This window comes from Protopterus annectens, chromosome 13.part0, assembly GCF_019279795.1.
Source record: "Protopterus annectens isolate FY-2018-M chromosome 13.part0, PAN1.0, whole genome shotgun sequence".
Classification (NCBI taxonomy): Eukaryota; Metazoa; Chordata; order Ceratodontiformes; family Protopteridae; genus Protopterus; species Protopterus annectens.
The window spans coordinates 291567438-291588750 of NC_056747.1; the positions used below are offsets into that span (position 1 = coordinate 291567438).

The window sequence follows — 21313 nt, forward strand, 5'->3', positions numbered from 1 at the left end:
AATGTTTTGTAGTTGTCCTTGGCCTGGGAGGCCAAACCTACCTCAAATTTGGCTTTGGTAGACTTTATTCATCCTCTGAGTTGTTTGTTTAGTTTAATGAGAGTGCTTTTATCCTGCTGGGTGCTGCACCTCCTAAATTTTGCCATGATTTTTATCGTCCTGTTATACATCTGACTGATTTTGTGATTCCACCAGGGTGGCTTGTTTTTTGAGTTAGTTCTGTACTTCTTCTTGGTGGGTACAGATGCCTCTATACAGCTATTAAAATGCTTGTACAGGGTTTCTGTGAACAGTTTTGCATAGGCAGAAGTCTTCTCAGGGTTTATAGGGGTTTGAAATTTTGTCAAGTTCTCACTTAATAGCAGGAGGTTAGCCTTAGAATAGTTCCTGAATATTCCCGGTTTAGCTGGAGTCCAGGTTTTATTTTTACTTCAAAGGAGACCATTTTGTAGTCTGACCTTACGAGGAAAGGCAATAGGGGGTGTGCAGCAGTCTCCCATATTATTGAGGATCAGATCCAGTATGGTTGCATCCCTGGTTGGTGTATTGACTATCTGGTCCAGGGAGTTTGTGTTTACAAAATCCAGGAGTCTCTGTGCATGCACGTTTGATGTCATATAGGATTCCCAGTTAATAGTGGGGTAATTAAAGTTACCCATGAATATGGTATTGGATTGGATGGTTAGTGTTTCTAATAAGTTTAAATACATGGTATGGGTTTTCTGGGTCATAGAGGGAGATCTATAGCTTGCAAGGAAGTGGTATTGGATTTTACCTATGGTGATTTGAACATGGAGCAGCTCAAGTGCATTGTCTTGTTTGACCAGCCTTGTAGTATATTTATTTTTGATGTAAATAGACACACCTCCACCTTTAGTCCCTGCCTGTGAAGTAGCTGGTCTAAATGTGTAGAAGGCATTATAACCCTGCACTGCTGGTGTGCTGTCCGCAGCTTTAAACCATGTCTCTGAGACTGCACAGGCATCAGCATTCTCTTGGGTTGTTTGGTTGTTTGTGTAACTGTTTGTCCTGGAAACATATAAGTGATCCTTGGTTGACATGGGTTCTTTGGTGGCTAGGAAGGAATATTGGGTCTTCATTTTCACGCTGGAGTCTGTAAGAGACAGACTGTAAGGCTAGGGCTATGACTCAGTCTTGGTAGCTGAAGGTTTCATAGGCTACTACTCTCTCATCCAGAATGTTTGGGATCTTTCTAGTTGCAGGATATGTCTGTCTAGGGATATACTGAACACTGTACTCAAGAATTGTTTAAAGTAGGGCAGAGTACACAGGGATAATAACATCTTTTGATGTAGATTAGATACCTTTGGAAATCAGTGTTAGATTTTTTTTTAATTAGTGTTGCAACATGGTGGTCAAAGGTAATCGCACTCTTAATCCAGGTGCCAAGATGTCCATTCACCTTGTCCACATGGAGTTGGTTACTGACTGCACTGCAAGCTGTAGGTGAGGGGTATTTCACAAATATGACAATACTGCACGTTTTTATTTATTTTATTTTTTTACATTTATTTATTTAAGCCCTTTCTCTATACACCATCTGTGAAACTTGAATTTCATCTTGTAGTCAATGGACTCATGGAACAATATTAATTTTTTTTTTTCTGTCTTGCCATAATAATAAAAATGCCCTTACTAGGGTAGGAAATTATGTACTTCTGGAGAAAGATGGATGTTTATATTTTGTCCCAGTCTTCCTCCATCTTCCTGCAGCACGTCCCACTGTGGATAGCATGCTAATAAAGTGTTTTTGCCCTCTCTGGTTCTGGATTGGTTTATCTTCCGTCATGTTATATCCAGATAACAGCGTCTCATCTATAGTTATACTATGCTATACATAAACTTTCCCTTCCCAGCTGCAAATCACATTTTCATATATTTCTGTTGTCCTCTTCTGCTCACTTGGTAAAACATAGTTAAAATACACCACCAATAAGCTTTCCTTTAAATTCTAAATATGGCCTAATAGCTTGTAAAAACTGACTTCTTGCACCTTAGAGAGAGGGGGGGATAATAAATGATTACTTTTTCCTCACAGTATTTCAATGTCCATCTCGAGTGTGCTGCCAGAATGAATCTACATGACATTTGCTTGTCTTTTCTTTAAAAAAAACACATCCTGAATTCAGTAAAGACCATCCTTCCTCTAAAAGTCAGAAACTTTCAAGATTTCTTGTTCAGTTACAAATATTACCTACCATATTAACTACAGGTCCACTTTTTTGTTGTTTGACCCACCAGCTTCAACCTAAACTCATTATATTGTTAGCATGATACTGTTTTAATCATTTAAACAATAGTTAACTTGTGGGACCATTTTTTTCTGTTTCAATCACTTATTTTGCTTATTTTTCCACTGTGATTTTCTCCCTTCCTTCCCGTATTAGTCTGTTCGTGCTTCATGCTCACCGAGACCTCCAGAGCTATAGAGCTATTTTCTAGTCACACAAATTACTTCTTTTAAGTGCCTCTTCTGTCTCAAGTTTGTCACTTTATGTTTTTAATCACACTCTCTGAAGATACTTTTATTTCTTCATCCCTATTCCTGTCCTGACATTCCCAGTTGTGCTGTTTGTTTAGTACACAAGTCTTTCTTATTTCATAATCAATCTAAAAGTGTCCCTTGGCCCCATAACACGAACTTTCATCAAGAATATTTTTCTTAATACGTCTTGCTATTGCTAATTTTACATACATTTTTTTGTATTTCATTTTATACCACGTATCAGTGCAAACAAAAAAAAAAATAATTCCTCTGTTGCAGCATACCTAATCAAGCACAGATTCTGTTGGATCAAATCCTCATTTACGTAGGTACACCAACTTTCAGGTAACAAAGTGTCTGTTCCCAACTCTCTGTCCACATACTTAATTTTAATTGAGATATACCATTACAGTATTTAGCTCATTCATAATGAATACACTCCTTACAAAGAAAAAAAAGTGTTTCTAAACATTAAGTGAATATTTGTTCTGCGATTCATTTCTGTGGTTTGTAAATTATAGTCTTTTCTTGGTAGTGCACTACACCCTGCTTTACACTATTCAGAGATCTCTTACAAAACTTTTTCAGTTTTTAAGTATAGATCATAAGCAGTCAAAATGAAATCTAATGAATGCCCTTGCCCCATCCTAGGAATCAGAAATGTAAGAGAAACTGGGTCAGATTCCAAAAACATTTTACGCTATGTATAAGGAACTATACCAAGCTTACAAAATTATCCAAATAAGTGATTAGAGAAGGCCTAAGTATTGTCTCAAGTAATATATGAAAATGAAAAAGCATGCAACGGATGTAGTCTTCTGAGATTGGATAGTTCTTGCCTCCATTTCCAAAAGAACAGTCAACTGAAATGTCAGATGCCAAGTGTTATAAATAAAATAGTAGTTCATTTCTGTCAAGTCTCAATTAGCTGTGCAACCCCAATTCCACTTGTACAAAATAGCACCCACTTAATTAATGAGTCTCTAAACAATAGGCAAGCAGGCTCCTGAAACTTTAGAAACATGTTTCTCACTTTCCAGTACTATGCAATAGGGTAAGCCCTGTTCAGTGGACATCAGTCCATACCTGTGCCCACGGAACAGGGTAACTTCCACTGCTCTGTACCTCTCAGTCTACAGAGATGAGTTTATTTATCTCATATTTTAGGCACATATTGTCTGCAGTGGCAAATACTGATGGAAGTCAGTGTTATGACTCCATTTTGAAACTGCAGTCTGTTTATCACTATCCAGATGCATAGCAGTGTCATACTGCTGCCAGGGAGCATGTTCTAACTCACTAACCCATGACAGCCTTTGCAATGGCTGCCTTAGGGAGACATGTGCATTTCCATGTATGCCTAACCTCTCTGCCAAGCAGCACATGTTTTGCAATGCAGAGCATTTCAGGCTCTTCATGCTGCTGCTGCTGTGGTAAGCAAGGCTGCCCCCTTCTGCACCAAGATGATAGAGCCAGCATCAGCTGTCACATCCATGCATTTATGCCTAGTCCTCCATCACCCATGCTGCTGGTCGAACATGGGTTGTCGAAGGTGCAGTCAGGGCAGTACCCTATATACACTATAGGACTCAGTCATTCTGTCTCCCTTTGTTGGTAAAGTCCATATACAAACTTAACTTTCATTTACTTTAAGTCTGGAATGACAAATGTCTCTTTCTAATTGATCCTAAAAGCCACTGACATCCTGAAATTTAGGAGAAAGCAGGGTACCATATTTTCTTTCTACTTCTCTCTCTCTTGTTAGCATGTTCTTTCCCTATTACCACGCAGCTGATGTGCATTTTCACTGGTAATCTTAGGTAATTTAAATACCAGAAAAACAACAGGGTCTTTGCAATTGTTATACCAGTTCTTCCATCTTAACAACAACACATTGCATTTAGCCTTTTCCAAACTGTTGTTAACCTTCTTGATAACAACATTTTACAGATGTGGTCATAGAAATCTTTTCTTCTTAAGTTAGGGCCAGATTAAGTCTTGGCAGTCCCAGGACACTTTAGTTATGTGACTAATGAATCAGCCACTGAAGTCATGTGATTAGCGGACAGTCATATCATGTGACCCTGAAAGAAATTAATACATTTTCATACGGAAATGGTATATAAACCCAGGACAATTATTTTCGTAAGTTATTTTTGCCTCTACACATGCTGACCATTAAGCCACCTTTAAATGGAACTGAGTGAATTTGTTCTTTCTAGCAGGTTGTGCCCAGCAAAGAAATGATGGGAACATGACAGCAGGGGCCACAATGCCTTCCTTGTGCAAATACATGGTTCCATGCATGTCAGTGAAAGTATGAATGTGGCTGAACATGTCTCCTTGTGCCTTCCTTTGTGTCACTGCTCCTCATCTAAAGGTTTGTGGCAATGGACATAAAATACACATTTCATATAATTTCAGTACATGGACTGCATCAGGCATTAGGAAAGCTGCAGCTGGTCAGAAGTGTGCCCCACATACTGTTTGTTCCCCAGCAGCAGAAGATGACTAAGTAAACGTGTGTGTGTGTGTGTGTGTGTGAGATGCCATTGTACTAAGTACTAAACCTTCATATTATGCACAAAAGACTTTAGCAGTCTTACCAAACAGAAGGATTCCATTCCTCCACTTTACTCTGTATTGATAAACCTCCTGCACATATATTCCAGAGTAAAAGCTGATCTTGTCATTTTGGTGAGGCTTGTGACCAACTGAAGACACTAATCCATTCATTTCATTAATTCTCTGATAGCCTGTTTAATCCAGATCAGATCTTTGGTGAGGCAGTGCTTACACTGGCACTCAGTGTGCAAAAAGCCACAAAATGAAGTCTCAACAAGAAGGCAATCAATTTGTAGGATGTGTGCATGCACAACACACACACACACACACACACACACACACACACACACACACACACACACACACACACACACACACACACACACACACACACACACATGCGTGAGTGCGCCTGTACATCTATAGGCAATTTCAAGGAATATCAGTTCACTTAGTTTGCACCTTTGAGATATGGGAGGATACTGAATCAGCTGGTGAAAACCCATACAGATACGCAAAAGACATGCAGACATTACAAAGGCAGCTCATTAGCCACGAACCGAACTAGAGAATCAGGTTCTGCGAGACAGGAGCACAAACACCTGTAGCATGGTACCACCCACATTGGAACCTAATTATGTCAGGGACGGGTTAAAAAAAAGCACTGAAAAGTGTCCCATATTTATGGATTCAGTGGAGTGAAGGTAGCTGCTATGCTGGATAAAAGGTGTTGGGGTGCCAGTTACTGGCAATCATTTAGTTATTTCCTTACTGGAGAAAGTATTTCTTTTATTTGTCCTGAAGTAGAGTAACTTTTTTTTCTCTTCAGCTTAGAGTTTATGGGTGCTCCTTAGTTACCATATCAGACAAAGGACTGGTTTTATTTGGCTACTCAACTTAGAATTGAGGGATGTCAGAACAGGGAATGGCATGACACCATGCTCTAGATGAGTCCACTATGGATCTATGTGGGTTTTGTAATTTTACAGATGCATAAAATACAATCTGAAGTAGTTAACTTCATTTGATCAGCAACTTGTGGGTATCGGATCCGTCCTGGATCTGAGCCGGCAGCTTTCCAAGCTAGAGATCTGAGCTCCAAGCTCCTCCCCCTTACCCATAATACCCTGCTACTTCCCTCCAGTCCTCAGATCTCGTTTGCTGCAGCTTCTATAAGCACTTGTGACGAGCTCCTTGCAATTTAGTAAGATAAGGATAGGAATTTTCTCTACCTTTTTACCAATTTAAAAGTGTGTGTGTGTGTGTGTGTGTGTGATAGTTGATCCCTTAGACTAGTTTAGTTTAATTTAACTTTAGTGTATTCCCCTTCCCCTTATCTGTGTGTTAGGGAGTGTGATTATGGTAGACATGGCCGAAGGCCCTAATGCCATCTTTTCTAAATGCTCTGAGCATGGCCATAAGCTGTCCCCAGCCAATGGCCACACACAGTGCGTTCTTTGCCTGGGGGTTGCACATTTGACATCAGGCTGCCAGATATGTGCTGCCTTTAACCTCTGGGCTCTGAGAGACAGGAGGAACAAGTTAATCTTAGCGGGCCTTTTACCCACGGATTCTACTTCTTCCTCCTCTCCCTCAGTGGTGCCAGTCAAGGCTGCGGCTGTTCAGCCAACGGTTCCTGCTCCCCTGGCTGGGACTCAACCTCCCACTGTGTCCCAGGGAGAGAGGGATCCTAGAAAGAAAGAGAAGAGAGATAGAGAGAGGGAGAAAGAGAGTGACAAAGACAGGGAGAGGCATAGGAGCCACCAGCAGCGGACCAACTCAGCCCCCTTGGCCCCACTGGCTAAGCAGCTCTATTCTCCCTTGAAGGTTCCTGGGTCCTCCCCCTCTCGACTCCGTTCCCCACATTTCTCTCCGGAGCCGGAGGAGGAGCCCCAGCCACCTTCAAGGTCATCAAGGCAGCCTTCCCGGCCAGACTCGGCGGCCTCTTCTTGGTCTACGAGAAGCCTTTTCGATGCGGACATAGACCGGATGATGCGTCACTTCCTTCAGGCCCAGATGCAGATGGGAGTGCTCTTGCCTCCCCCCCCCTCTGGGGGGGAGCTCGGCCCCCTTCTTTGCCCCTATTGCTCCTTCTCTGATCCATTATTGGGTTTCGGAGCCGTCGGATTCGGCACCGATAGTAATCACTACTTTGACGCCAGCCTTGCCTTCGAGTTTATCGGGTCCTTTTTCAGATCCGAGCTCTCGGGGCTGTGAGCCGAGCCTCGGATCCAGAGGGGTGAATGTGTCTTCGGCTCCAATGCAGTCGGAGCAGATTTCCCTTTCGGTCCGATCCACACGTCGGATCTGAGGGGGCTGCTCTCAGATCCCAGGGACAGTGGTTCACCTTCGGCTTTTGACATGGTGGAAAGGGTCCTCTCGAGGGATTCAAAGTCCCCGGCTTGTGCTATGGATCCACCCACCATTCCCTCACAGATAAGCCTGTCTTCCATCATCCGGCCCCAGGGACAGCCTGTGTCTATGTCCCAGCTAGTTCCTGTAGAGGAGCATGACCCCGTTGGTGAGCCCTCCCTCGGACAGTCCCGCCGAGGAGGTCCCTCACAAACGAAAGTGTAAGAGGAGGCACTTGAACTCCCCCAAGTCCCTCACAGAAGACACTGACTTGGAGGAAGGGAAAGGTTCCCCCAAGTCACCCCCCTCGAGGACGTCTCCTTTGGAGACATTATGGAGATGCTGCGCATTAGAGGGGGTGGTCAGCCCAGAAACCTTCCTCAGATGAGTCAGTGTTTCTGGAGGAAAGGTTCCCCTGTAGATGCCATGGTGGTGGTGGCTGCCACCAAGAAGGAACTGGCACAGGATAGTTCCTCGGTCCATCCTCCCAACAAGGAGTCTCAGACGATGGATCGCATCGGAAAGCGGATGTTTGCTTCAGCCACCTTTTCCATAAGGGAGCTGAATTACTTGGCGCACGTGATTAGGCTTCAGCGGGATCTAGTAAAAGAGTATGCTGGGTCTCCCCTGGAGTCCATGTCGGCCGAGGACAAACAAACTTTCTCGGCTCGCATGGCCACTCTAAAATTGATATCCAGCACATCTATGCGGCTTCTCTCCCATGCCATGGAGGGGGCAGCTAGAGCCAGCGGAGCAGGCATCACCTTACAGCGTCACGTCTGGCTCTGACTTTGCGACTTTGTGGAATCATTCAAGGCGTCCTTCGCTAACGCTCCCTTTGACGGTTCTACGCTGTTTGGCAAGACCATCCGTGATACCCTGCTCCAGAGCGAGAAAGATGGGAAGACGCTGTCTGCCGTCGGAATCCGCTTCTCGGCTCCTCAAAGGTCCTTTTCCAGGAACCAGAGACGACAAAAGAAGATGTGGTTCTGGAAATCTCAGCAGTCCCATTACGGTCCGGACCCTTCATCCTTCAGAGGCAGGGGAGGACAAGGTGGACACCGGCCCAGAGGCAAAGGGGGGGGCGAAGAATTTCGGGTCGAGGGAAGCTTTTTCCAACCCGCACAGCAACCCTGAGGGGTTGCCCGACTGCTCCTCTCTGGAGGCAGTCGGGGGGCATTTCTCAGAACACCTAGCACATTGGGAGTCCATCTCGACAGATCACTGGGTGCTCCGAATAATATCCAGAGGTTACTCTATCCCCTTCATAAATCTTCCCCCTCAGTTGAGGCGCCTCCCCGATGTTCCACCCAGTCAGGGGGAGGCGGCGGCTTTAGAAATAAAGAAGCTTCTAAGAAAAAGAGCCATCCAGCACGTCCCCCCAGGCCAGTTTGGGTCAGGCAATTACTCCTGGTTCTTTTTGGTGCCAAAAAAGACGGGGGACTTAAGACCAATTCTTCACCTGTCTACATTGAACCTGTTCATTGCCAAAGAGAAATTCCAGATGGTCACTCTTCAATCTTTTCTCCCCCTTCTGCAGGAGAACGACTGGATGTGCTCCATAGACCTGAAGGATGCGTACTACCACATTCTCATGGACAGGCAATCCAGGAGGTTTCTCCGCTTTCGGCTGGGGGTCAGTCATTATCAGTTCAGGGTCCTCCCTTTTGGCCTCACCACAGCCCCCGGGTGTTCACCAAGGTCATGGCAGTTGTAGCGGCCCACCTGATGCTTCAGGGAATACAGGTCTTTCCTTACCTGGACGACTGGTTTCTCGCCGCTCCCACCAGGCATCTACTATGCTCAGCCAGGGATTGCTTCCTGCTCTTGGCCCACCAGTTGGGGATCACTATAAATTACAAAAAATCGTCCCTTCAACCTGTTCAGGTCCTGGACTTCATAGGGGCCAGAATAGACACACTTCAGTCCAAGGCCTTCTTGACATCAGGCAGACTCCGCAACTTAACTCTCCACTTCTTAGCACTTCTAAAATCTCCGGCCCCACCAGCGGAATTAGTCCTGAGAGCCCTAGGGTCCATGGCAGCAGCTATCAACCTTTCACTCCTAGCCTGCTTGAACATGAGGGTTCTTCAATGGACCTTACAGGTCCAGTGGTCCATCCTTCGACATCCGTTGGACTCCCCAATTCCCCTCAGCAGAGTTTGCAGGGACTCCCTACTTTGGTGGCTCCATTACCGAGAGCTTCGGGAAGTGCGGCCGTTTTTGATGCCTCAACCACAAGCCACGGTGATCACGGACGCTTCTCGCCTGGGGTGGGGTGGGGGGGGCATTGCATGGGCAGAACTGTCCAAGGCATGTGGACTCAAACAGAGACCATTCTACATATCTATGTTCTGGAGATGAGGGCAGTGCTTCTAGCATTGCAAGCTGTCCATGCCCTTCTTCCTTTGGGGACTATTGCAATTCAGACAGACAACATGTCAATGGTCTGGTACATCAACAAACAGGGGGGGACCAGGTCTTACCCTCTTTGCCGAGAGGCCATGAGTGTTTGGGAGTGGGCGATATCCACCAACCGTTTTCTGCTAGCAGTGCACATTCCGGGTCAGTCCAAATTTTTAGTGGAAAAGCTGAGTCGAACTATCCTCTCGCCTTACGAGTGGTCTCTGAACCACTTAGTAGCGAAACAGATCTTCCTCAAATGGGGTCAACCTTGCTGTGATCTCTTCGCATCACCTTAGAACGCAAAGTGCAGCGAGTTTTTCGCTCTAATACCCCCACCAGGGGAAAGCCCCAGAGATGCTCTAGTTCATGCTTGGCCATCCGGTCTTCATTATGCTTATCCTCCTCTCCCGTTAATGACAAAATTCTTACAGAAAGCTCATCGGTTGGGGAGCAAGGTTATCCTCATAGCCCCATTCTGGCCTCGTCAAACCTGGTTCCTGTACCTACGGTCTCATCTCATAGCTCCTCTTTGGATCTTGGATCCCATTCTGGATTTGATCTCTCATCCTTCAGGATTGAAAACTCTGAATCTGGACGACCTCAAGCTCTCGGCTTGGTTGATCTAGTTCCATTAGTGTCTAGGACTCCCGGTATCTCGTCCGCAGTTAAATCCATCCTGGTGGCGGTGCATAAGCCTTCTACCAGGAAGGCCTACAACAGTAAATGGAAACATTTTTCCATCTGGGCCTGGCGTAGGAATCTGGACCCTTTTATGGCTCCCATTCCAGCAGTACTTGAATTTCTATCTCACATTTTCCAAAAGGGGCCAGTTCTTCTACAGTGAAGGTTCAAATGGTGGCCATTTCCCACTTCCACATCGGGGACAATCTTGGTCCTTTAGCTTCCACTAAGATCTGTAAGACTTTCTTAAAGGGCACCTTTCTTTTAAGACCTCCTGTCAAGAATGCGGTTCCTCCATGGGACCTAACCTTAGTCCTTCAGGCTTTAAATGGTCCACCCTTTGAGCCTGCAGCTTCTATTGACTTAAAGTTCTTGTCTTGGAAAACTGCCTTCTTAATTTCTATTACCTCAGCTAGAAGGGTATCTGAGCTTCAGGCCCTTTGTACTAAACCCCCGTATCTTGTCTTCCATAAGAACAGAGTATCTCTCAGGACTAATCCTTCCTTTTTACCTAAAGCGGTTTCCGAGGCTAACATCAACCAATCCATTAATCTGCCTATTTTCTTCCCTAACTATCAGAACAAGGGGGAGTACAGACTGCATTCATTAGATGTGCATAGACAATTGCGCTTTTACTTGCACAGAACAGCTGCCTCTCACAAGTCGGAGCAGATCTTTGTTTCCTTTGCTAAGCCATCCTTGGGTAAACCAGTAATGAAGGTGACTCTAGCTAGATGGATATCTCACTGCATTTTGCTCACATACAAAATTTCTGGTCGGCCGGAGCCCTTGGGAGTTCATGCTCATTTTACCCATTCTATGGCTACCTCTGCTGTGTTTTGGTCAAGAGTTCCCTTGGATGACATCTGTTCTGCGGCTACTTGGGCTTCTTCTCATACCTTTATTTTGCATTATAAATTAGATCTGATATCCAGAGGGAGGGCGGCCTTTGGCTCTGCAGTGCTCCGGAATATTCTTCCTTGAGGACCTCCCAAGTGTTTTGGTAGCTGGAGACTCTGTCCCACAGGTTGCTGATCAAATTAAGTTAACTACTTCAGATAAAGAAGTTATGTACTCACCATAACATTCCATCTGAGTAGGTAACTTCATTTGTCAGCGACCGACCACCCCCTCCTTCCCCCTAACCTGGCTTTCGTTACCTGAATGATAGAATGATTCAGTCCTGGTATGCATCAGGTTAGGATGTTCAGGTATTGTTTGTCTTGGTGTTGTCTGGTAATTGGGCAAACACGATCTGAGGACTGGAGGGAGGTAGCAGGGTATTATGGGTAAGGGGGAGGAGCTTGGAGCTCAGATCTCTAGCTTGGAAAGCTGCCGGCTCGGATCCAGGATGGATCCGATACCCACAGGTTGCTGACAAATGAAGTTACCTACTCAGATGGAACTTTATGGTGAGTACATAGCTTCTTTGTATACATTGATAAATTGCATAGCTCAAAAACTAGGTTACAATGGAGTCATCATAAAGGGTATTCTTTTCCCACAGATAAAAATCCAAATAGACATATTCCAGGGTGATTTTTTGTTGTCACTTCTGCTGTTTTGTCTTAACCAGTTAAGCTGCTTACTTAACAGACTAAGCTATACCTACAGCTTGATGTCTAGAAATCAGTCTTACCAAATAACATATCATTTACTTTTTAAGGATGATTTAAAACTGTATAACCAGCTAAGAAACTGAAAGTGCATTGACAAATGATTAAGACTTTGCCTACAATACAATAATAATGACATTTGGTCTTTGGTAAGTGTGCAAAAACAACATTTATAGCATGAAAACTGAAGAATCAAGAAAATGTCAACTTGGGAGGAAAATGTGGTATAAAAGAATATGAACAAGAGAGAGTACATAAGTACCTATGAATACATGAAGGGTCTGCAGTACAGCACAAGCAAATAAGAGCAAAGCTTAATTAACTAGTTTAGAAGACAAAAACTATTCCTAGATGTCAAGGCAGTTTTAAATATTACTTTTCAGTTGTGGGACTGCATACATATTTGTTGACATCAATCAGATCCAACTATAATAAAAGTTGTAAACCATGACGAAAAGAAGTTTAAAATGACATCTATGCTCAGAGTAGCTGAAGCCTTTTGAAAAGGAGCAAGAATGGCAATCAATCCAGAACTGGACAAAGACAGGTAGCAACAGAATCTGTCAAAAAATAAAAGAAATTATACAAAGATCATGACCAGAAGAAAAGGAAAGAAAACCAGAAATCCCACAGTTACAGTGGCTGATACAGAGAACCAGCAAAAACACCATGTTGATCATGCTTTGACACATGAATGGCAGAGAGGAGATGCATTTAAACCAAAAGATGAAAGGTTAATAATCTCAGCTGAAGACATTGGGCTACTTACATGCTGCCTTAGAAAGGTAACAGGAAAAAGTGGAAAATGTGGACAAATAAACGTTCAGTACAGAGCTAGAACCAGTTGTTTGTGATATATACTCATGACTTGGAGTCTGTACTCTGAAAGGTACAGTAATGTGATATATACTCATGGCTCAGAGTCTGTACTCTGAATGGTACAGTGATGTGATATATACTCATGGCTCAGAGTCTGTACTCTGAACGGTACAGTAATGTGATACATACTCATGGCTCAGAGTCTGTACTCTGAATGGTACAGTGATGTGATATATACTCATGGTTTGGAGTCTGTACTATGTCTATGAAAGGTATAGTAATGTGATACATACTCATGGCTCAGAGTTTGTACTCTGAAAGGTACAATGATGTGATATATGCTCATGGGTCGGAGTCTGTACTCTGAAAGGTACAATGATGTGATAGATGGCTCATGGGTCGGAGTCTGTACTCTGAAAGGTACAATGATGTGATATATACTCATGGCTCAGAGTTTGTACTCTGAAAGGTACAATGATGTGATACATACTCATGGCTCAGAGTTTGTACTCTGAAAGGTACAATGATGTGATACATGCTCATGGCTCAGAGTTTGTACTCTGAAAGGTACAATGATGTGATATATGCTCATGGGTCAGAGTCTGTACTCTGAAAGGTACAATGATGTGATATATGCTCATGGGTCGGAGTCTGTACTCTGAAAGGTACAATGATGTGATATATGCTCATGGGTCGGAGTCTGTACTCTGAAAGGTACAATGATGTGATATATACTCATGGCTCAGAGTTTGTACTCTGAAAGGTACAATGATGTGATATATACTCATGGCTCAGAGTTTGTACTCTGAAAGGTACAATGATGTGATATATACTCATGGGTCGGAGTCTGTACTCTGAAAGGTACAATGATGTGATATATACTCATGGCTCACAGTTTGTACTCTGAAAGGTACAATGATGTGATATATACTCATGGCTCACAGTTTGTACTCTGAAAGGTACAATGATGTGATATATACTCATGGCTCAGAGTCTGTACTCTGAAAGGTACAATGATGCGATATATACTCAAGGCTCTGAGTCTGTACCATGAAAGGTACAGTAATGTGATATATTCTCATGGCTCGGAGTAATGACTCAGAAAGGCACAGTAATGTGATATTATATACTGAGGATTGTGCAAACACTTCACCATACAGGCATCTGAGAAGTATTAGAATCATGAACTGCAAAGAATTACTGAAAAGGAAGTACTGATCACACGGGATTACCCAATATTAACAGTCAAAAGAGCAGAAGCAATAAAACCTGATATTGTAGTTGAAGAAAAGGGGCAAAAGCAGAATCATTAAAGTAACTATGCCTAGGAGTTATAATGCCCTGTAAGCAGCAACTGCAATCAGAAGGAAAACAAATGTATATATTAATATTATGGTGCTGAAATATGAAGGGTGCTATATGTATATAAAAGGAATATTATGTTAAGCATTGTTGTACAAGGTGGACTTCTATATGTAATGTACATTAAAAGGTGATGACATAAAAAGAAATACATCTTGAGATTGATGATGTTATTGCATATTTTGAAATGCTCATAGTATATACCATCTAGAGAGACAGAGTGTGAGATAGACTAACTGGTTAGATGGAATGATGCAGCCTTGCAATCATTGTGTGTTACTGAGCCTCCACAAGAATATTTTACTATCTTGTGAATGACATGGTTCATCTTTGTGAAGAGGCAAAACTGGTCCAAAATGCAGACGACTCTACAATCAGTCTTGTGCATAATACAGTCACCACTGTTAATACTGACCTGCAATCCATCTTTGATTTATTACAATTACAGATTCCACAAGGTTTATTAATACTACTAAGACAAAAAATATACTCTATAAGGCAGGGCTAAAATCCTTGTCATTCAAGCCACAATATCTGATCTAAAGTCAATCCAATGCTTCCATCCTATCAAAGGACTTACTTTCTTTGGGCAGGTTACTATTGAGGAAGTTCTCGTAAAACTTCTTGATCTCACCATAAGTTTTTTGCATATGGGGTTGGGGTGACACTTCAAAAGTGACAATTGTCTAGAACAAATATTCACACCCCCAGGTGGCTAACCCTGCTTCTGTTATTCTTCCATAGCACACACGAACATAACGTTGCACTCAAAACCTATTATAAGATAGGTAGGTTCTAAAGAGCCCAGTCATTCCCTCCTATGGTGCTTGATTATATACTGTTAATATGTACTTTCTTCTTTCACTTCTGTATTTTGTGCATCTTCTAATCAGTATACAATCTTGTTACTCCATAAGTTCATGGTGGCTTTTTGATACAGGATATCACTAAAGAACACCACTACTTAGCCCTTCATAGCTTCAAATGGTTATAGTTTAAACCCTCTCTAATGATGTATTTCAACTGTTTTGAAAACATCTAGCAAATCACACAGTAAATAGAATTGACTGTAGATGAAGAGAGAGACCGAGACAATAGTCATGTATTTCAGCTAACTGCAAACAGCATGCATACATAAAGACCCCAGGAATGTCACAACCCCTGTTGCAGTTTGTATGGTAAATATGAATGACCTTTTGGGAATATAAGTCACAGGAATATTTGTTAGATAGATGTGAACCACACACGCTCGCACCTACCTGCATGTCTTTAGCGTCACTCAACTGTGGGGCGGACCTGCAGACTCCACACAGAAGGTGCTTCAGCCAAGAATTGAACAGGAGAACCTCTTGTCACCTCACAGCAAGAGGTTCTCCCATTCGATTCTCAGCTGGAGCGTCTTCTGTGTGGAGTCTGCATGTCCTCCCCGTGGTCGAGTGACGCTAAACACATGCAGGTAGGTGTGAGCGTGAATGGGCATGCCTTCGTTGAAGGTTGGGTGTCGGGCTGGCAACTCAGCACCGTAAAAATCCACTGCCAATCATGAGTGGACCGGAGTTCCACTGTGGCGACCCCTAACCGGGAAAAGCCGAAAGAAAAGATGTGAACTACACACAAAGTAGCTGCATCTGCCACAGTACAAGGTGCTAACATAAATATGACTGAGTGGCTGGTTGATAAATATTGTCCATAGTAATGTATCTCAACTTGTTTTGAAAACATAAAGCTAGCCTATGCATACCACTAATAGTTACAGTTGCAGTGGGTATGATAAACATGAGTGTCCAGTCATTTGAAAGTAAGGCTTCTCACCCTTGCATGCTCTAACCCATTGAGGGAAATATTACCCAGCAAAATATATTTTAGCCAGTTTCAAAACAACACATTCGGCAAGTTCTTCGTACTCAAAATACTCACTGATGTAGTGGGTGTGGTATAAGACACTTTCTTGAACATTTCAACTGCATGAACACATTATTTTCTGAATAAACAAACAGCAGCACTTGTTCATACTTGGTGTATGTCATATACACTTGCATGTGTAAGAAAAGGAAGTTCATATATTTGTTGTGAAATGAATCTAAAAAGTTTTCAGTAGGGATGTTGTGAAATTATAATATCATATAAAATGTATACAAACAGGATGATGTTTTATTTACACACATCCAGCATCCACCAACCCACCTGCACATGTGTACATGCACATACACACATGCACAATCACTTATTGACAGTTCTCCTTCTGAACCAGATCCATGACTGACTGCTTGACTGTGATCAAATGACAGCAGGAATCTGCTTCATCCACAAACTGCCTCTAACTTAACCACAAACAACCATTTTCTCTGTGCACTCCTCTGATGTTTAAATGAAGCTGTGAAAGGAATAATAACTACAGCAATATATTTGAAACAGTTTCATTCATACACACACACACCTATCAAGTCAGTTTTTTTCACACTTCTCCTCCTCCTATCTCAAAGATGGCCACTTTTTCTGTTTGCCTTTGTCATTTGATTGGGCTGAAAAATGAAAGAAAATATGACTTCAATGATATTTGTGCAACCTCCACTTTCAGCACACTAGCCATGGTGATGATCCTTTTACAGTGATCATCTCTTCACTGTCAGATTCTGTACCTTGAACGCTGGGCTGTTTTCAATCCATGGATCCCTCCACCCCCCACTGTACTTGCTTTTTTGACCGTGCATAAATGTACCTGCTCTGAATTTCTTCTGTGCCATGTTTCACTTGCTCTGGTATTACAGTATGGCATGGCAGTCTGAAGAGAAGATAAAGGTAATGAAGCTGCTAATAATCTTCATCACATAATTCTGAGTTCAATTCCCTGTAACGAACAGTGAAAATGCAAATAAAAAAACACATTTTAATCGTCAGACTTGCATTACTGTGCATACTCCAGTGTTATTATGAGTGCAAACACATGTGCAAACACACCCACACAAAAGAAAAAAAGTTACATACCTTTAACATTCGAATATTTCCAGTTGGAACTTAAAAGTTTTCAGTAAGTAGTAGGAACAGTCATTTGGCAATGTCAGTGCTTTAAGTTATACAGTTTCACAACCTAATGAATCTCTCAGCTTCCTCTTCAAAGGTTTGTCCAGAAACAGTATCAATTATAACATTAAACGCTATTTGCTGTACTATCAGACAAGAAAATGCTGACCACTGTGCGTTGGAAAATGCAGTTTACTATCCTGACTTAGAGAACACTGATTATTGACGTTCATTTCATTCTTGCATTCACAGTAATTAATCCCATAAAGTTTACTTTCGGCCTAGTTAGGCACTTGGCAACTTCAGACAGATCAAGGTCTGGCCCAAATCCAACTTCTAGAATGGCGGTGTTGTTCTGGATCTTGTATAACTTGACTGCATTTTCATTAAAAGACATTCCTTCTTCAAACATTCCTTGTTGGTTTGCCTAATTGCTCATTCCAAACTGCCTTAAGCATTTCTGTATATTTGCAGAAACAGGACAGACTTTAGAAGCAGAATGAACAAACAGGCAGCAGCAGTTTCACATTTGTATTATTTAACTGTTTGTTTTTGCAAGCAGACATTTTTCTTCTGGGTTTTTATGCAATAACACCCAGTGGGGGTAGGAATTGTGTTTGGATTTACTCTTGCCTGGCCAGGTTTGATGCTGAATGCTAAACCCAAGGGATTTGATGATCAGGCCAGGAGAGAGTAAAAAAGCATGTTCGTTGAGATCAAACCTGGTCAGCTGGGAATGAATCTGAGCATAACCTCTACCACCATCTCTTGTTATTGCATAAGAAAAAAAAAGACTAGATGGACAAAATTCAGTGGATGAATTCAACAGCACAATTAACTAAAAGATAGACAATTGGCTGCTGTCTGTCTGATTTTACTCTCCCTGATATTGCTCCTGATATTGTACAACAGTTTATATTTTGGGTGGTCTAGTTTTTTACAGACTTCTCGAGTTTTCATTACAAAATAGATCAGAATAAGAAGGCACTTGTGATGAGAGTCCCTACAGACTACCCTAAGCTTAACAATGATATAAACACTAATGTAAAGTATTCGCAAGACTTTCACTTATTCAGATATGTAGGATTGGGAATCATTACAAGCAAACACTCACCATCCTGCGCTACACCTGGTAGTTACTTATTTTAAATTAAGTAGTTTGTAAGTTTCTTGCCTCTCTCTATCTTCATAGGGACGGCTGTTTTCAATTACGGATGAGCTCTCATGCATTAACTTACTATTTTGTAGTATTCAGGAAGCTTGGTAAAAATGCATAAATAATGGTCATAGAAAAATGGAGGAAAGAGAAATGCAAGACATTTTGGGTTTTATTGGACATATTTTATTGTATATATTGCTTGTTGCACAGATTTATACATATGATGTTCATATTTTCTCTAAAAACAGTTGATAGTTTTGTATTATACCTACAAGCTACATTTTTTATAGTGGCATTAAGTAATGGCTTATATTTTAATTTACTGGTAAAGAAACAATTCAGAAAACAAGAGAGTCTATGTCTTTAAACATTTGTATACTTAATTATTCAATTATTCAATTGTATTTAATCAGTGGCTTAATTGTTGTATCTATAAAAGGATGGTCTTGCTGACTGTCTGGTATTCTGAAGAAGTCAATCCTAATATTTGACGAAAGCGCTTAATAAATTTTATTTATTCTTGTATCCTGCTCCATTTTTGTGCCTTTTATTACTTGGTGTTTTTCTACAAATTTTCGGTATGGATTCCAGCACTCTGAGTGGAGGGGATACTAAAGGCGCACATGAGGAATTAACCTCAGCTATTAACAAACTAACTGAACTCATTGCTGTATTCAACAATCAAATAGTCGGCTTGGGCAGCAAGCTTGAAGGGTTAACTGGCGATTTGAACCGCCGTTCTTTGACTTTTACTTCCTCATCACATGACTCCCTATTCAGCATCCAACCAGGGCAAGGCAGCCCAAAAAGCAAAGGGAACAGGACTGCCATGAACTCTAATGATGTTGCAGTACCTGGGACTTCTGCTTCAAACACAATTACAGGAACGCTGAGCCAAAGACATGAGAATTTGGGTCCTTGGTTAAATACAAGCAGTGATTTTAATCTAACCGAGTGGATTAATAGGGACATGACCGGGTTTCACCTCACGGACACCGGAAACCTTAACCAAGGTACTGCAAGTTCCATTTTAAACAACCTTGAAAAGGATAGTTTGAAAATGAAGAAATTACAAATAGAAAACCGGTACCTTAGGGAATGTTTGAAAAGGGAACAAGTTCCTAAAGGGTTAAGGTACTGGTGTTTCCCTAATGGGATTTTAAATGGCTTTGAACTGCATAAAGACTTGGTTTCACTATTTAACTGACAAGGTTGTGAGTTACTACAAGTTTTAATAAGGGACAATGACAAGAAATTTGAATTGTTGCAAAACTCTGTGAGTAAACTAGATGCTTTGTTAAAAAATGACATTGATTTTTGTAACAAACATAAGGAGTATAACGCTGTGTTTTTTGACATAGATAAGATTGTTGAGAAAATCAAGGTGAAAAAGAGTAAAAAACTAGATAGAGATGCCAAAGACTATGAAGCAGGTGTCGCCTACCCATGAGTTTCTAATGGAAATACCAACAATGTACAAATGCATAGCAATGTTAATGATGTTTTTGATGAACTTACTGATGACTTACAACCCAGTGAAGACAACCACCCAGGTCCTATCCCTTTAGGTCAACCCCTAAGGAGATTGGAGAGGATCCAAAAACAAGGTTACACCCACCGGAGACAATCCAGTGTGGGTTTCCAGGGGGACCAACACCATTTACCCCAGAGTTTTTCTGGGAGGGGGAGAGGGAGACGGGTGAATTGGCAACAGACAAGACAGGGCAAGTTTTAGACAGCAACAGTGAGATTTCCATTATTTCTAATGACCATCAGGACTTCAAAATTTATAATTTAATTAACATAGAAGTTACAAACGATTGGGCAAACTCGTTTCAGAAGGGGTTACATTTTGTACCCTATAAGAAATTCAACATGGAAAAAACAATCCTTAACGTTATACTTTATACTAGAAAGCTAAACCTGAGTGTCTATGTAAGTGAAACTGGGAATAGTTACCAGTTACCAGGTGGGTGCAAAAAAACAAGCACCTAAAACCCCCCACTGCACCCCACTTTACAACTGTTCCAAGGCATTTACACTAAGGAAATCAGGCAGTTAAATAGGATGAATGACAATAGTAAACTGTACAATTTAACTAATGAGGAGACTGTCCTTCTAGACAGTATTTCTAACAACAGACAGATCAGAGTCATGAAACCTGACAAGGGGGGTGGTTTAGTAGTCATGGATCAGGAAAGGTACATTGACTGTATGCTAGAACATCTTCTTGGTGACGGATATGCACAAATATCACGCAATGAATTAAACATTGCATATAGTCATGTAGACATGGTGCTTTCTGATTTATTTCTTAACAACCAGATATCTGAAGAAGAACTGTTTTTTGCACACAGAAACATCCATGGATCCTGATATTTGGGATCCCAAAAATCCACAAGAACATCTCCCACCCACCATTTAGGCCCATAGTGGATGCAAAAGGTTCCAAAACTATTAGTACTGATAAATATTTGGACCACAAGTTAAAAAACTGTCTGAGTTCATTTTCCCATATTATAAAAGATTCTTGGGACTGTCTCAAAAAAAATTAGACAAGAATTTTTTGACAGTAACATTATTTTTTAACTATTGACATAAAAGATTTATTCAATGTCATTCCACATTCGGAAGGCATTGAATTGTTCTATGATTTTTTGTGCCAACAGACCACATTTTCCCATACCAGGATTCTTACACTTGGGACTTTAATGGAATTAGTCCTGGAAAACAGTTTCCTGATTTTTGAGGGACATCTTTTTAAGCAAAAATCAGGTATTGCTATGGAGCGGCCTGTGCACCAGTTTTTGCTAATATTGTCCTGAC

General features: G+C 41.7%; 1 protein-coding gene across 5 annotated transcripts in view; it reads right to left on the reverse strand.

The window, feature by feature from the left end:
- TBXA2R (thromboxane A2 receptor) overlaps positions 1-21313 on the reverse strand; it is a 254737-nt gene that overhangs the window by 83557 nt on the left and 149867 nt on the right. For 2 of the 5 annotated variants that reach the window (XM_044053861.1, XR_006362556.1), the window contains exon 1: positions 17293-17586. The exons of 2 other annotated variants lie outside the window; for them this stretch is intronic. In XM_044053861.1, coding sequence (XP_043909796.1) covers positions 17293-17301 — 9 coding nt within the window. In that variant the 5' untranslated portion in view covers positions 17302-17586. Of the gene's footprint in view, positions 1-17292; positions 17595-21313 lie in introns of those variants that run through there. One more of the 5 variants, XM_044053862.1, reaches the window with a different exon arrangement.